The sequence below is a fragment of the Ctenopharyngodon idella genome, chromosome 23 (genome assembly GCF_019924925.1).
Source record: "Ctenopharyngodon idella isolate HZGC_01 chromosome 23, HZGC01, whole genome shotgun sequence".
Classification (NCBI taxonomy): Eukaryota; Metazoa; Chordata; class Actinopteri; order Cypriniformes; family Xenocyprididae; genus Ctenopharyngodon; species Ctenopharyngodon idella.
Window position 1 is genome coordinate 10,833,123 of NC_067242.1, and position 18,163 is coordinate 10,851,285.

General features: G+C 36.1%; 1 protein-coding gene across 1 annotated transcript; it reads left to right on the forward strand.

Moving 5' to 3' along the window:
• The first annotated feature begins 1,186 nt into the window (after positions 1-1,186).
• LOC127505780 (holocytochrome c-type synthase) lies at positions 1,187-6,863 on the forward strand. Its single transcript, XM_051881598.1, has 7 exons — positions 1,187-1,321; positions 2,412-2,546; positions 2,626-2,759; positions 2,845-2,993; positions 4,073-4,192; positions 5,747-5,833; positions 5,928-6,863. The coding sequence occupies exons 2-7, from the start codon at positions 2,426-2,428 to the stop codon at positions 6,124-6,126; spliced, it is 810 nt and encodes a 269-aa protein (XP_051737558.1). The 5' UTR covers positions 1,187-1,321; positions 2,412-2,425; the 3' UTR covers positions 6,127-6,863.
• Positions 6,864-18,163: the final 11,300 nt, after the last annotated feature.

Here is an 18,163-nt window from a genome sequence, read left to right on the forward strand (position 1 = left end):
TCCGAATCATGATTCAACACAAAAGATTCATAATGCTCCGAAGCTTAATGAAGCAGTGTTTTGAAATCGGCCATCACTACATAAGTCGTTATTTTGTTTTTTTGGCGTACCAAAAATATTCTCGTCGCTTTATAATATTAATACTGAACCACTGTACTCACATGAACTGATTTAAATATGTTTTTAGTACATTAATAGATCTTGAGAGAGGAAATGTCATTGCTGGCTATGGAGGCCTCACTGAGCCATCAGATTTCAACAAAAATATCTTAATTTGCGTTTCGAAGATTAACGAAGGTCTTACAGGTGTGGAATGGCATGAGGGTGAGTAATAAATTACATTATTTTCATTTTTGAGTGAACTAACCCTTTAAAGAGCGTTTTCTCAGAATTCCTGCTGAAAGCTCCACTTCAGTAACGCGTACACACACCAAAATTTACAGTTTTATTCCCATCTGTATTCTGAAGGTGCTTACAGAGGGGTTTGTTCACATATAATGTGCCTGATTTATACAATTTATTCCTAAAAAATGGTGAAAACATGTTTTTCTGGCTTAATGTATGCAAATTAATGCATATTTAATTAGATAATGATCAATTTGCATATTTAAACATTTCAGAAAACTTGTAATACAAAAAATGTTTGCAATTCTTAATCAACTAGGAAGTATGGTGATATTTATTAGTTAATTTTTTTTACCCTATTCACCAGTCTTGCCTTAGTTTATTATTTCAACTGAATCATGGTTTTTAGTGCACTAGAAAGCACACAGAACAGATACTAGATTCTACATAATTCTTGTTATTAATGTTATTAATTAATGTTAGTACTGTAATTTAAATAATGAAAAAAAAAAATATATATATATATATATATAATAACACAAAGTCCTAACTTAAATAGACAAATAATGGCCTGGTTTCACAGACAGGGCTTAGGCTAGTTAGTTCAATTAGGACATTTAAGTAGCTTTTATAAACGTACCCTAGAAGAAAAAAACAAAACATTACTGGTGTGCATTTGAGACAAAACAATGGCTCTGACATATATATTTTAAGATATGTCAGTGCAAGTTGCTTTCAGTTAAAACAGCTCAAACATGCATTTTAGTCTGGGACTAGCTTAAGCACTGTCTGTGAAACCGGGGGGAAATGATTTCTTCTCAGAAAAGCACATCATGGACATATTCATGTATCTAATTAATATTTATGAGCTACGCCTTCGTCCCGCCCCGCACGCAGTGCATGCTGGATGTAGCGGAAGTAGTAGTGCACGTTGACATTGCGGAGCGTCCGATCCTCATATAAGAGACACATTAAGGTGAGTTATGCTCTCATATCTGTAGCTCTTCGGTGATCGAGATTATTATGTGAAGATATTTAAAAAACTGGTTACGTTATAATGGAGTTTGTAGTGGAATATGTGATTTGGTGTTCAGTGTTTTACATAACTGTATGGATGATGTTATATAACTTATTTTGTATCTCTTACATTTTGGGATTGGTAAAAGTCTTATTTTTTTAAATATAGTATATAAATGATCAGAACTTTTTATTTTAGATGTACTCTCACTGACGATATAGTGTGTTTGTCTCTTAAAGTTCACGTTTAAGAATAGTGAAAAGTGTAAACTAAAACAACACTGTAATATTGTTCTGAATGTGTATGACAGAATATTTACGCCATTTTACAAAAAAGAAAAGAAAAAAAAAAAAAAAAATTGAATGGTGACCTGCTCCAAAAATGTCCATAAAAAGCACTATAACAATAGTTCATACCATTGGTGCTATATATTTCAACTCATCTAAAACATTATGATAGCTTTGTATGAGGAATAGATATTTTGCCTATATTCAAATATGGCACATCAAACTGTCTCACGTGAGGTTTGACACAAGTTATTCCAAATGCCACTTCTTTTCATAACTAAACACAACACACTAAATTTGAATATGCACATATTAAAAGCCTACAAATTAGACTTAAAGGGATAGTTCACCCAAAAATTAAAATTTTGTCATCGTTTACTCACCCTCAAGTTGTTCCACCCTGTGTGAGATTCTTTCTTCTGTTGAACACAAAAGAAGATATTTTGAAGAATGTTGGTAACAATACAGTTGACGGTAGTTATTGACTTCCATAGTAGGAAAAAAAAATACTATGGAAGTCAATGGGTGCCATCAACTGTCTGGTTACCAACATTCTTCAAAATATCTTCTTTTGTGTTCAACAGAAGAAAGAAACTCTTGAGGATGAATAAACAGCATGTTTGACCTACTCCATTAACATCATTCAGCAACATGTTTTCACATATTTTAAGTCATGTAATATAGATTTTGAACTACATAACATGAGTAATGATGCAACAAGGTGTGTTTGATCTCAATTTTAATGTCCTTGATCTCTTCAGCACTGGTGTTCATCATGGGTGCATCCGTATCCAGTCTTGCCCCCAATATCCAGGCAGAGTCTGCGATGTCAGCACCTCATTTTAGTGGGGTGTCCCCACCCCCTGGGTGTCCCATGCATCAAGAGTCCCCTAAAAGTGAGTCATACTCCATCTGTTATCATGAGCTGATCAGCGGATTGTATGTAATAATTCGTAATGTGCAATATAAACCCAGGCTCGCCGCCTCCTGAGTGCCCGATGCATCAGGCTCAGATGCCTCCGGCCAGCCCGGCACACCAGGAGAGAGCTTATGAGTTTGTCGAATGTCCCATGAAAGCTTCTGAAGGAACCATTGATCCCACAAATATGGTGAGCTGGGCACCTCCCTGAATAAGATGATATGATTTTTGTTTTTGGCTTATGTGTGTTAATGTTGCTTTTATGTGTACCACAGATGCCCCCTCCAAATCAGGTGCCCGCCCCGGACCAGCCATTCCCTTTGTCCATGAAAAGAGAGGAGTCTAAAATCCCACGAGCAGGCACAGAACAGAACTGGGTCTATCCTTCTGAACAGATGTTCTGGAATGCCATGCTGCGGAAGGGGTGAGTTTCGGCGTGCTGTACTATGTAAAAAGTATACGTTTGTATAAAGATTCCTACATTCATGTTTTACAACCAGAATACATCCTGTTCATGTTTCAGAGAGCTGATATGTCATGTGGCTTAGTTTCAGGAAGTCTGTGAGTGCTGTAACTTGATTACCCAGATAGAAAAAAATTTACATTATTTCTCCAATGTCAAGAAAGAGACAACAATGGTTTTGCATGAGCTAGTAAGATCTCTTATGTTTATATAAGATTATCACACAAGGCTGCATTTATTTGATCAAAATACAGCAAAAACTGCAATATTGTGAAATATTATTCCAATTTAAAATAACTGTTTTCTGTTTTATTATATTTTAAAATGTAATTTATTCCTGTGATGCAAAGCTGAATTATCAGAAGCCTTTAGTCCAGTCTTCAGTCACATGATCCTTCAGAAATCATTCTATCAATCTATCACTTTTGATCAATTTATTACATCTTTGCTGAATAAAATTATTAATGACTTTGGGGAAAAAAAATATTATTTATATATTAAAATTATATTACCATTATATTATTTATTATTGATTATTAATTATATAAAAATTAAACATTTTTTTATTCAATTTTTTTATTTACTAAAATGTTTTTAAATAAAAAAACATATGTAAAATATATATATATATATATAATATAATATAATATAATATAATATATATACAAATGTTTCATTTTTTTTTTTGGCTCAGTTGCCATCTTGGAACTTTTTTCCCCCCATTATGCTAATTTTAGTGCATATTGCTTTATCCGGGCAGGATATGTTAGATGCTACTCTATATTTGGTCAAATTCTGTGTCTTGTAATTTTTTGCTTACTGTTTTTGGAACAGCCTCAATGTCAGGAGTGTGCCTATGATTCCTTAAAATGCTGCCTAGGTAGGCAGCACACTAAGTTTTGGTAAAGAGCTATTATTTTAGATACTTTACAGACAAGACATGCTTATGTTTTGCACATTAAGGAAAGAAAATCAAAAAAAGAAAGTCTTTTTTGTCATGAATTACTGTAAATAGCTAATTGCTATTTGTTGTTTGCTAGGTGGCGCTGGAAGGATGACAGTCTTGCTCCCGAAGACATGTCCAATATAATCCGGATCCACAATCGTAACAACGATCAAGCCTGGCAGGAAATCCTGAAGTGGGAAGCCCTTCATGCAAGGTGACTGCAACACAAATCTCATTTTTACATGATCAGTGACTTAAATCCCTTTACTGTATGATTCAGAGAACAATGCTGTATTATGTAATAAATTACATTTCAAAATGTATTAAAATAGAAAACTATGGAAGCTTGTTTGCGGCACAGAGTAGAAAACAAAAACGACTTTTTATCACACAATTCTGACTTTTTTCCTTGCAATTATGAGTTTATATCTCAGATTATGGAGTTTATAACTCACAATTCCAAGTGTATATCTCACAATTCTGAGGAAAAAAGTCAGAATTGTGAGTTATAAACTCGGAATTACGAGAAATAAAGTCTGAATTGTGAGATTTAAACTCACAATTGCAAGGGAAAAAGTTTCGAGTTTATATCTCCCAATTCTGACTTTTTTTTTTTTCTCATCATTGTGAGATATAAACTTTTTTGCAAGGAAAAACATGTCAGAATTGTGAGGTAAAAAGTCGCAATTATCTTTTTTATTCCATGACGGAATCAAGCTTCCATAGAAAAGTTATTTTAAATTGTAATAATATTTAACAATATTAGTATGGAAGCTTATTTCCGCCACTGAATAAAAAATTAAAAAGGTATAATTGCTACTTTTATCTCACAGTTCTGACTTTTTTTTCTCAGAATTGCATGATATAAACTCGCAATTGCTAGTTATAAAGTAAGAATTGTGAGTTATAAAGTAAGAATTGAGTTATAGTCAGAATTGCGTGCTATAGTTGCAATTGCGTGTTATAAAGTCAGAATTGCGTAATATAAACTAGCAATTGTGAATTATAAAGTCAGAATTGTGAGATAAAAAGTCACAGTTGTGAGTTATAAATTCAGAATTGTGAGATATAAACTCACATTTATAAAGTCAGAATTGCGAGATATAAAGTCGCAATTGCGTGTTATAAAGTCTGAATTGTGATATATAAACATTTGTGAGTTTTAAAGTCAGAATTGTGTTATAAAGTCAGAATTGCGAGATATAAACTCGCTATTCTGATAAAGGTCAGTCTTTTTTTCCTCAGAATTGGTTTTTATAACTCGCAAATTGCGAGAAAAGTAAGAATTGTGAGAAAAAAAGTCAGAATTGTCAGATGTAAACTCGCAAATGTGGGAAAAAAAAGTCAGAATTGTGAGATAAAAAGTCGCAATTATCTTTTATATTTTTTATTTAGTGGTGGAAACAAGTTTCAATATATTAGTGTTTTTACTAAAGAAGTTGTTTTAAATCAAATAAATGCAGCCTTTAACAGACTTTGTGCTGTACTACAATGTGTTCCAATGCAGTTTTTGTACTGTTAGCAGAAATAATAAAATAACTTGTGTTGCCAAACACATTTTAATCACATAAAAGCTGCATCATCACCTCTGCAGCCCTGTTGCTGCCAGATAAACGAGGTGATAATATCGTGTTAGTCTCCTTCTGTTTGTCATTTGATGGTCACTGGCAGTGTGATCTGCTTTGTTTTTACAAACTGCCAAGTATGCAAGAATGAGCATAGTACCCTAGACTACTGTTAGTTTCAAACACATGTTTGTTTCTGGCAGCGAGTGTCCATGCGGTCCATCTCTGAAGAGATTCGGGGGCAAAGCCAAAGAGTTTTCACCCAGAGCCAGAATACGTCACTGGATGGGGTGAGATATAAAAGTCAATCCCAAAGGATCCTTCTCTTTTTGTGTTTAAAACACTGCAGAGTGCTTGATTTCTCTCTGCTTACGTTCTCTGTAGATATGAATTGCCTTTCGACCGACATGATTGGATCGTAGATCGGTGTGGAAAGGAAGTCCGCTATGTCATTGACTACTACGACGGGGACATTGATAAAGACACCTACCAGTTCTCCATCCTGGACGTGCGTCCGGCCATCGATTCTATGGGGGCCGTCTGGGATCGGATGAGGGTGGCCTGGTGGCGCTGGACATCGTAGAATCCATCCTAACACAGTTTTATAATTTCTGCACCACTATGAGACATTGGTACCAATATACTAGAATCTGGGTTCTACATGCTGTGAGACTGGTTCTGACTTTAACACGAATCCTTGCAAATTATTGCACATTGAGGAACTTACAGGTTCTCTGTTGGAGAGCAAAATGAGTCAGTGTTTTTTTTTCTGCTGATGAGGTTCTGAATTCATCATCGGCAAGCATCTCTTCTACTTTTTGAGTGATGGTTATGAAATTGAAAGCTCGCTATCTGATCTCACTTACAGGTTAAGCATATCCGCTGGTTTTTCTCTTTCAAAGGCTGATTATTGAGTGTTTTAGGTAATGTGTAGAGCGACTGGCAGCTGTTAGCATTTTTTAGCTCGGTGAAACGGTTTGGTGGTCTTTGCTAATGAATGTAATTGATCTGATAAAGCATATAAAATTGTGGCTTTTTTATTAAAAGCCCTTGTTCAGCTCTTCTATATTCATCCTGCTGTCAGGTTGAGTTTTAAAATGTTGTAATTTGTCATACCCGCTGTTTTGGGTTTATTTATTTTGAGCAAACTGCTTCATTATTGTCTGTGTGTGGATGCTAATATGTTGCTGACTGTGTTCTCTTTGAGTGTTTCTGAAAACAATTTCTCTAATTAAATACAATTTGTAACCCACTTCTTTTGTTTTAAATCTGACCTGTACCAAATTACAATTCAAAAAGTAAATCAACAGTGCTCAAGTACACGTTTCCTGTAGTTTTGCTTGGCTGTCAGCTTTTTACTTTTGCCACTTTCCAGATCACTCCAGCAGGTGGTGCCCTTTCCTCAGAAAATGTCATTTCTTTCATTATTGTTCATAGGTGATGGTGATTGATAGTGATCATTTCCACTGTCACCTAAGCCTTTATGTTTTACCATCATCATAACCAGTTAAGGATAAAATTTAACATGTTTTTTTATTTTATTTTTATTTTTTTAGGTTCCTATGAAATAGTCATGAACCATTGGTTTGTTTGTGGAGTTCACTGAAATTTTGGTCAGTCAGCTTAGCACTTGCAGACTAAATAGGGTGTCCATTTTAAAGGTGCACCATTAGCCCTTTTAGTATTTTGACATTCATCTGTGGAATAGGCTGTTTTTACAATACCATGGGTGATCGAAAACATTTGCTTCTGTGTGATTTTCAATCCAATAGGCATTAGTATGAAATCATATCAGCCATTGAAACAAACCTTAAAGTGATAGTTCACCCAAAAATAAAAATTCTGTCATCATTTACTCACCCTCAGGTTGTTCCAAACCTGTATGAATTTCTTTCTTCTCTTGGACACAAAAGAATATATTGTGAAGAATATGGGTAACCAAACAGTTGATGGACCACATTGACTTAAATAGTATGACTATGGAAGTCAATGGGGCCCATCAACTGTTTGATTACCGACATTCTTCAAAATATCTTCTTTTGTGTTTCACAGAAGAAAGAAATTTATACAGGTTTGGAACAACTTGAGGGTGAGTAAATGATGACAGAATTTTAAATTTTTGGGTGAACTATCCCTTTAAAATGTACTTGGTTCACTTGTAGCTAAACTACTAACCGAACCAAGTAAATTTACTATAACTACTAACATTTAGTGTATTTAAGTTTGTGTATGTGAAAGCCCTTAATTTTGACCCTTCTGGTTTTCTGTAGTCCAATATTGCACACTGAGAGTTTTATATTTCAATGACTCATTCATTTTTAAGTTTGTTTTGGGGTTAGCATGATGCTACAATGAGCGTTTCTGAGGAAAGTAGTTAGATTTGCCAATCTAGACTGGATAAAAATGTATATGTGATAATTTAGAATTATATTAAGAAGGTCAGCGAACACAAAATATTGTTTCCCAGCTGTACTGTTAGTTAGTTGTGCTTTTGCACCCTTTAGGTATTATACCTCCTTAAATCCGTTGTCCATAGTAAAATAAAGACAGAAACAAAAACAGCATCTTCAGATGACGTCACTTGATGTTTAACAGTATATTTACCCTAAAGGTGATGAAGTCAATCCTGTGAGAGCTTTTTTTTGAAGCACCTAGAGGAAAAGCAGAGGTTCCTCATATCTGTGAGTGGGTGTGGGAAAGAAATCTTCACTCGCGGCCCAGAATAACCTCATCCTCTGGGGTAAGTTTCCACCTCTCCGTCGAGTCTGTGCTTTACACGGAATCTGAGTTTTAAAAAGCAGTTTTAGCTGAATGATCTCTCAGCAGTCCAGCGTTTTTAGACGCTATATTTTTAGGGGCCATTGCGTTCGTTTTGCCGCCCTGGTCTTTTGAATAATGTATGTGTGGCGACAAAGATACTGTATGTTTGTATTTTGTTTTTTGTCAGGGCTTCTGTTTGGCAGGGAACCAGAAAAGCCCCTTGTAGTGCACAGAACAGATATACAAACAGCCCGTGGCAGTCGAGAGACTGGCGGGGGGATTCAAACCCCCTGCAATCCTTCCAGTCTGTTTCATTTACATACCAAAAGATGCCCAGCTGTGCCAAGTACAATAACCAGGCTTTGTCTAGATTGCAGAACTGTAACATTAATTACGGGAAGGAGTAACAGTTGGAAAGTTTCTAGCTAGCGGTGGTGGTCCTGACATGGATGTTCAGATGTTGGCTGATGTTTTTGCTTGTGTATTGATTGTAAATGCTGATGATGGAAAAGCTTGATTCAGTCCCACTTGTTTATTTTTTTGAAGGCTAAGTTATGACGAGCTTGTCTAAAATTTGTCACCGAGTGTCCAGTTGAAGATGAATGCACATCTTCAGTAAGCTCAGTCAACATAATTTGTGGCTTTACTACAAAAAAATTATTTCCTTTTCTTTAAAAAAGCTGAAATCTGGGTTAGAGTGCAGCACTTACAATGGATGTGAATTGGGTCAATCTGCAAATATTTAATTACTCACTGTTTCAATAGTATTGCCACAAGATGATTTTAGTATGAAAAACCTGGACCCAAATGTACAATATTGCTGCCATGACATTAAATAGATTTATAGCTTAAATAATTTATGAGATTTAATGTAAGAATTAATGCAAAAATTATCTTTACATTTCTCCAAATCCTCCAAATATTTACTTCTATTTTAATTGCCTATGCTGTTCTTTTGAACTTTATTTTCATTAAGGAATACTAAAAAATTATCTCTCATTTTCCACAAAAATATAAAGCGGTGTACCTCTTCAAAATTGGTATTTTTGAAGGGTCATGTGACTCTAAAGACTTGAGTAATGGCTACTGAATATGCAGCTTTGCATCACAGGAATAAATTACATTTTTAAATATATTAAAATTAAATCTGGACTTTCAAACACTTTCTGCAGGTAAAGCACTTTGACAAACCATTTGCTGAAAGAAAAAAACTAACAAATTTTTGTTTGGTTTTTGTTTGCAATATGGAACAATTATTATGAGAATGTGATGGTTAATGACATTTTGACATTCTGGTTTTTTTTTTTTTTTTTGCCCTCATTTTGTTAAAAAACAGAGTCAAAATTCTTATTTTAATTTATTTATTGTGGTAACATTAAGCCAAAAATGCTGCTGATTGATCTCTAAGGCCTGGTCTTAGTTCAATTTAGGGCATTTAAGTATCTTTTATAAATGTGCCTTAGGAAAAAAAAACATCGCTGGTATCCATCTTGAGACAAAACAATGGCTCTGACATATTTTAAGATCTGTCAGTGCAAGTTGCTTTCAGTTAAAACAGCTCAAACATGCATTTTAGTCTGGGACTAGCTTATGCACTGTCTGTGAAACCGGCATATTTGTAGGCTATTAAATCTTTAGGCCTCACTTAAAAATGTATAAATGTCATTGAATTATATAAATCCATGTGGCATTTAGGATAGTGTAAGCACACTTTCATGTTATATAATGCAGACATTCATACATTTTTAAGTGGCACAAGTATCTAAATTGGTTTTGGGGTCACTGCATATTTATACAAAATATGTACAGTAAATGCCCTACCTGGAGCAGTGAGAAAAGCTGTGGCAGTGAATCCATGTATGTTAGTGTCTTCTCTTCAGTTTAAGTGAAATTGCTTGTTTATCAGCAGCTGTTTTAAATGCAAATCCCATGCATGATTTGCATCCGGACCACTTCTCCCACACACTTTACCGTAAACACACATCAGTAAAACACACACACACACTGGAATAGGTAATTGTGCTCTTCTACATGAAAATAATAAAGAAAATAGTATTATGCTAAAACTAAATGAATGCATGCAGAGTGTTTAAGGGCTGTCAGTCTGGGACCTGCAACAGGAAGACAAGAGTCCCACAGGAAGCTTTACTGCACTTAAGAGTTTTATTTGAAAGTAAAATGTGGTAACCATGGAGACAATTTTATGACACCCCACCACCATTTTGTACAATCAGCATGAGTTTATTCTGCACACATCATTCATTTTATTTTGCACTTATATTGTACATCAGGGCTTCTCGGTTACAGTTCTCAGTAAAGGATTCAGTAGTCAAAATATTGTATGAAATTAAATAAGCAATGCTTATTTCAGGAAAATTAATTGTACATTTTCAAGTTGGCAGTCATAATACCTTGCAAAAGTAATAATGCTTCGTCAAAATAACAATAAATCCTAAATAGTCTCTCTGCTGATTTAAACAATATAAAACTAGGTGTAATTTATTCAATTCTAATTTACTTAGAGCTAAGATCTTATTTAAATTGTTCCAAAGCAGATTAAAAGGAAACAGATCAACAGCTAAAAATGCTAAACTTAATAAACTATATATATTAGTGTCCAAAATTGATGTCCGGCCTAAAAAAAAATCAACATCTTCACCCTTTATTTAAATATTATTAAAATGTACGATTTTATAAACATATTGTGTAGTTGTGCTGGAAGTTAATACTATGTGTACAAACAGTAGTTTTTTAGGCGAGCATGTAGTTGTTTAGACCTGAAATATATGACTCATATTTAATCATAGCGCCTATTTTACAATTTGCTTAGACGTTTTCGGAGATGTGAGCTCCAGGCTGTCAGCGGCCGTTCAGTGCTCGTGTACCCGCTGAGAACAGCTTCATCTCAGCCAGTGCTTCGGGGATTTGCCGCTGTCTCTTATAGTGGTTAAACATGAGTTATAATTCATAAAATGGGCAAACTTTCGTCTTATTAATCTATTACTTGTTCCTGAGCAAATCGATTTGGGCTATGTTAAATTTAATAATTTAATATTAAGGCGATATTTAACTTACATCCTGTAGAGCACTGCTTTTGTACGTTTGACTGAATTGTATAATTCTGTTTATTTTCTGTTGTCGTTTATAATGGCTATTGTTGTTCAATAAATATTTCATATAAATATGTTGTATTTGGTATTGAGAAAGGGTCCATTAGTGCGTAATATGAATTGAGTGAAAGTTACATGAATACGCCATTAGATAGCGACAAACTTTACGAGTGAATGAGACAGTCGCAAGAGACTTTTAAATTAAAAGGGACTTTTGTAAACAAAGGACGTTGTTTTAGCACTGTTATGGAAAATTCCCTTAACTGTAAAAAGGACAAATACAAAGATCGCTTTGTCAATAGTGTTAAATTAGGCATTTACAATAAGGAGGTGCATATTGGCCAGCTTAGAGCAAAGTTTTGGGGTCCTTGTGAATTTGACCTATTTCATCCGTTTACATCTTGTATTTGAAGTGTGTAACAAAACAATGTTTATGGTGCTTAAAAAATTGGCAGTTTCCTCTAGCCAAATACGTGCAGTGCCATGCAACAAGGAAAAGCAAGAGCCTAGAATTAGAAAAGAGAAATTTATCCTTGACACGAGAAAGTTAGGGAGGTCTTTAAGGCGTTTACAACATCAAGTCAGTCCGAGCAGCCCTTAGGCTGCAGAAAACATTCAACATCCAGTCTGACTTCCTCACCTCAGATAATTTATGCACACAGCACACCGCCAGAGGGCTTTTGAATACATTAGGCGCCACAACTGGACCTCACACTGTTAGTTTGTGTGTGCACCACAGGTCATGTTCTGAAAGGACCTGACTAGTTTGTGGCCAAAGGATTGGCATGGATCCATCTCAGACGACCCTCAGGGGAGATCTGATACTCAGCCCACTGGAAAAAGAGAGGGAGAGAGAGAGAGCCTTCCACAAGGCCTAATCAAACCGGTTTCAATTTGTGCCGTGGGCTTATCACAGCACTGGAAGTGATGAGTTCTTGACTTTTATAGTGCAGTCAACCAGCACGCTGAGATAGGCAGGCCTTCTGCATTGTTTTTTAATGAGCTGTGATGAAAACAGGTAGAAAACGAAGCAGCTTAATAAGTGCAGGGGGGGAAACCAGCCCATGCATAATGACCACTGCAATGATCAGACATCCCACCCTCCGCCCAGATCAATACACTCTCCCTCATGTGGGGCTTCTTATCGCGGTCAGAAACGATAGAACATCAGCAGCTGTAGAATAATTGTTTCGATTGTTTGCGCCATCGTGACCTCATTTTCTGTCCCATCACGATTGGATGGATGTTCATCCCGTCTGATTGGCTTTGCTCATGACCGAAAACATACTCCTCACCTACACTAATTATTTCTTAGATTAGTTGTTGAAGTAATCAAATGTAACCAGACATTCGGAGACCCACTGCTTCATGATTTTGTGTGAGTGAATGTTTCTGAAAATGAGACGAGCTTTATGATTGTTATAGTTATTTATTTCATTTGGACACCGCACAGCCTGTCACTGGACTTAAAGGAATAGCGCACTCAAAAATTCAAATTCTGTCATTTACTCACTCTTATGTCATTAAGGTTAGGGTTTAGCATATTAAAGCGCTATTAAATTAGTCCATATGAATTGCACAGCATATTTCACGTTTTATAACTGTGACAAATGGATCGAGTCAGTGAGTTGAATTCGACAATAGAATCAGTCCGATTAGTGAACGAATCATTCGGACAGGTTGGCTGCGTCCGAAATCGCATACTTTCTTGAGTAGGTACTTATTTTGAATAAGTAATTACTTCACGACCACTAAAAAAGTATTCTATATAGTATGAGTGTTTGTAGTATGACTGTAATCCGGACGTACTACATTTGCCATGTTGTCATTATCATGTGACCTACCATCGTCAGTTGTGTCGCTTCACCGCCATTCACAAATCCTTTTCTGTGGCATCATGGGATAGGAAAGTGTCCATCATATGCACACTTCACGATCTCACCAGAAGTACTAGGTCATCCTTGTACTTTTTGCCACTCTTTCATGAGTACTGTTTTTCACCTACTATATAGTAGGGAAGAATGCAATTTCGGACGCAGCCGTTGTGTGAACTGAATCAATGATTCACTGAAAAGATTTGACTCAAAAGAATCATTCATTCACAAATCGGACATCAGCTCTTCTCTCATGAACTCACATAAACTCGCCAAAGAGATTTATATTAATGACTTAAATGTAAAGAATAACAAATTATTATTATTATTATTTTTTTTTTTTTTATTATTTCTTCCTAATGTTTGTTTCATTTTTTTTAAACAGTCATTTTTAATACATTTAAATTACTGTAGTCTCACACATAATGGACTCCACTCTGTGTGTGTGTGTGTGTGTGTGTGTGTGTGTGTGTGTGTGTGTGTGTGTGTTCAAATTATTTTCAGGTCACTGTCTGTATGGCCACACTGTATACAGTATTCATTTTTTATGTATTTAAAATATATATATATATATATATATATATATTTTTTTTTTTTTTTTTTTTTTTTTTTTTTTTTATTTGTCATAATTATTTATTTCTTTGTTTCTTTGTTTACATTTTCCTAAATCCTAAAACATTTTAATTTTAATTATTTTCAGTGTAGTCTCAGAGTTTATGACCCCACTTTATATATATATATATATATATATATATATATATAATTATATTTTCCAGTGTAAAGTGTGGAGAAAGAAAAGAAATGCCATTTTAAAAACCCTCCAATAAAGTTTCTTTTCCATAGATCTCCACATGACCATACGTCTAATCGCACACGTCCTTCTTTTTTCAGCTTCGAGCGTGTTTTAGTTGAATTAATTCTTGATGTTGAATTAAAATGAGCTCTTTTGGGTGTCTGAAGAGCACAGTGGATTAATTATACCCGTCTCATTGTAATGGCCGACCATGGTGCTCCTAACTGGCCATGAGTGGTAATAGCTTTTGATGATGATCTTTTATCCAATTACTGGCTGGTGACCTGTGAGGCTACCTGTGTTTGCGGGATCAGGTTGGATTCATTAGCGGGATAAATCCGCTCCTGACCTGCTGGATTGGACTGGATTTTGGGGGCCACGAGAGGGGACGAGCAGCCGGTGTTTTCTCAGGAAAAGGAAATGCGAGATTGACACCCCTCCCCTCACTTCCCAGAGATCAGCTCTGTGGCTATGATAAATGGTAACGGCTGAAGGAACCTCTGACCCTATTCAACAGGGACCCAGTCAGATAGACAGAGAGATATACCACAGAAGACAAACAGCGCAATAGAGAGGAGGAAAGACACTCCTGCTCCCTCAGGTTAGGAGCCCCAGTGGCCCCCGGGAGGAAAGATGTACACATAGCCATTTCCGAGCACGGCTGCTATTATCTCCGCAGGTCTTAAATAATAACAGTGTGTGTGAGAGACAGAGGCTATGGGGAGATTACTGTAATCAGACGATACAGTACATGAACGGACGCCCTGTGGCACGTCAGTAGGTGGGATTCTGGGATGTGCGCTGGATGTTTGTCTTCCCAGAAAGATTTTAAACTCAAAACGAAGGTTCAACTCACTTTCTTAGCACTACATTAAAGTAGAATGAAAACTTTAACTTTAAATTCTAAGTTTATGCTGTTCTCTGTGAAATGACTGTAAATAGATGGCCTTTAAAATGGTGTGGGTGGGATATTAACGTGCTTTATTAAGTGTTTTTACATGCTGGAGGTGAAAGGGTAGTAATTATGGTTTTTAAAGTTAGTATTTTGTTTACATCTCAGTTCACATTCTCTGCTCTCTGCATGGCTTCATTAATTACGTTATTAGCTTTAATCTCATTTAAAAACATGTAATGAATAAAGTATTTTAAACAGTTGTGAGAAAAAGTAATCATCTGGATTTCTGCTGTGACCTCAGAAGTATTTGGACACCTTAATCATGGCTCAAATGTATCACTGTCATTGCATTAGGTAACAACAGCTATATCAAAACGGCAAACCAACCATGGTTAGTTAACCTGCTATCTATATTGCCAAAAGCTTTGGGACGCCTGCCTTTACGTGCACATGAACTTTAATGACATCCCATTCTTAATCCGTAGGGTTTAATATGGAGTTGGCCCACCCTTTGCAGCTATAACAGCTTCAACTCTTCTGGGAAGGCTTTCCACAAGGTTTAGGAGTGTGTTTATGAGAATTTTTGACCATTCTTCTAGAAGCGCATTTGTGAGGTCAGGCAGTGATGTTGGCGAGAAGGCCTAGCTCGCAGTCTCCGCTCTAATTCATCCCAAAGGTGTTCTATTGGGTTGAGGTCAGGACTCTGTGCAGGCCAGTCAAGTTCCTCCACACCAAACTCGCTCATCCATGTCTTTATGGACCTTGCTTTGTGCACTGGTGCGCAGTTATGTTGGAACAGGAAGGGGACCATCCCCAAACTGTTCCCACAAAGTTGGGAGTGTGAAATTGTCCAAAATGTCTTAGTATGCTGAAGCATTAAGAGTTCCTTTCACTGGAACTAAGAGGCCAAGCTCAACCCCTGAAAAACAACCCCACACCATAATCCCCCCTCCACCAAACTTGGCACAATGCAGTCAGGCAAGTACCGTTCTCCTGGCAACCGCCAAACCCAGACTCATCCATCAGATTGCCAGACAGAGAAGCGTGATTTGTCACTCCAGAGAACACGTCTCCACTGCTCTAGAGTCCAGTGGTGGCGTGCTTTACACCACCGCATCCGACGCTTTGCATTGCTCTTGGTGATGTAAGGCTTGGATGCAGCTGCTCGGCCATGGAAACCCATTCCATGAAGCTCTCTATGAACTGTTCTTGAGCTAATCTGAAGACCACACGGAGTTTGGAGGTCTGAAGCTATTGACTGCAGAAAGTTGGCGACTTCTGCGCACTGTGTGCCTCAGCATGCGCTGACCCCGCTCTGTGATTTTACGTGGCCTACCACTTCGTGACTGAGTTGCTGTTGTTCCCAATTGCTTCCACTTTATGATACCACTAACAGTTGACACAGGTGGCAACCTATCACGGTACCACGCTTGAATTCACTGAGCTCCTGAGAGCGACCCATTCTTTCACAAATGTTTGTAGAAGCAGTCTGCATGCCTAGGTGCTTGATTTTATACACCTGTGGCCATGGAAGTGATTGGAACACCTGAATTCAATGATTTGGAGGGGTGTCCCAATACTTTTGGCAATATTGTGTATATAATGAGCGAGTACATCACGAATCTATTTTCCAAATCGTGCTTTTGTCTTATCCTGAATCACTACGATACACCTATAATAAGTGTTTATATTCGGACGATTTTAGACTGATTTGGGTCGTATCTCTGCACAGTAGCACAGTATCTGCGTAACTCGTCATAGACATAAACAGAGAGAAGTAGATCCGGCTACAATGTTCTTCCGCAAGACGCATGCAGTTCTGCGTATCAACCGCTAGAGCACCAAAAATTAAAGACTCTTAAATGGTTAGTTCACCCAAAAATGAAAATAATGTCATTAATTACTCACCCTCATGTCATTCTACACCCCTAAGACCTTTGTTCATCTTCAGAACACAAATTAAGATATTGTTGATGAAATCCGATGGCTCAGCGAGGCCTGCATTACCAGCAATGCTATTGCACCTCTCAAGATTCATAAAGGTACTAAAAACATATTTGAAAACAGTTCATGTGACTTCAGTGGTTCTATCTTAATATTATAAAGTGATAAGAATACTTTTTGTGCACCATCAAATGGCTAAACTGCTGAAATCACGTGACTGTGGCGCTCCGATTCACTGATTCAATTCGTAAAGCTCTGAAGCAGTGTTTTGAACTCGGCCCATATAGATATTGTTTAAAAGTCGTTATTTTGTTTTTGTTTTTTGGCGCACAAAAAGTATTCTCGTCGCTTTATAATATTAAGATAGAACCACTGAAGTCACATGAACTGTTTCAAATATGTTTTTAGTACCTTTATGGATCTTGAGAAGTGCAATAACATTGCTGGTAATGCAGACCTCGCTGAGCCATCGGATTTCATCAACAATATCTTAATTTGTGTTCTGAAGATGAATGAAGGTTTTACGGGTGTGGAACGACATGAGGGTGAGTAATAAATGACATTATTTTCATTTTTGGGTGAACTAACCCTTTAAAACTAAAGCCATTAAAAAAACATTATATATAAATATTAAAAAATAACTTAAATTTATTTTATTTTAGCTAGTTGCCAAGAAAACATTTCATTTTCATTTAGTTTAACTTGATGTACTAAAACTGAAATAAAAATGAATAAAAACTATTTAGATATAGCCTAGTAAAAAAACTATTACAAATGACAAAAACACTCAAAAAATACTAAATAAAACAGAAAATATATAAAATAAAAACGTATTCAAACTATTAATCAAATATACAGCAATCTCAATTATGCTAAAATAACACTGCTGCAAACAAATAATGCTTGACTTTCACTTTCAATGGTTTTAACCAACTTTTTAGTGACCATTTTAGTAGAAGTAGTTTTTATAATGTGCTTGTGCTATCTTTCTTTAAAATAAATGACACACAAATTAATTCAAATAAGTAAATTTATTTAAAAAAAATAAATTGAAAATAAAAAAAGGGGTTTGATATCGTCTAATGCAATGAAATTTAACATTTTAAGTGTGCAAATACTTTTAGAGTCATTCAATAAGTAACAAGCAAAACATTTTTTCAAGTGCCAGTAAAAAATGGTTTAAAAAGCAAATTTGCTTCCAGAGAGAATGTGATGGTGCTGAATTGCCTTGGCCTGCCTGATTA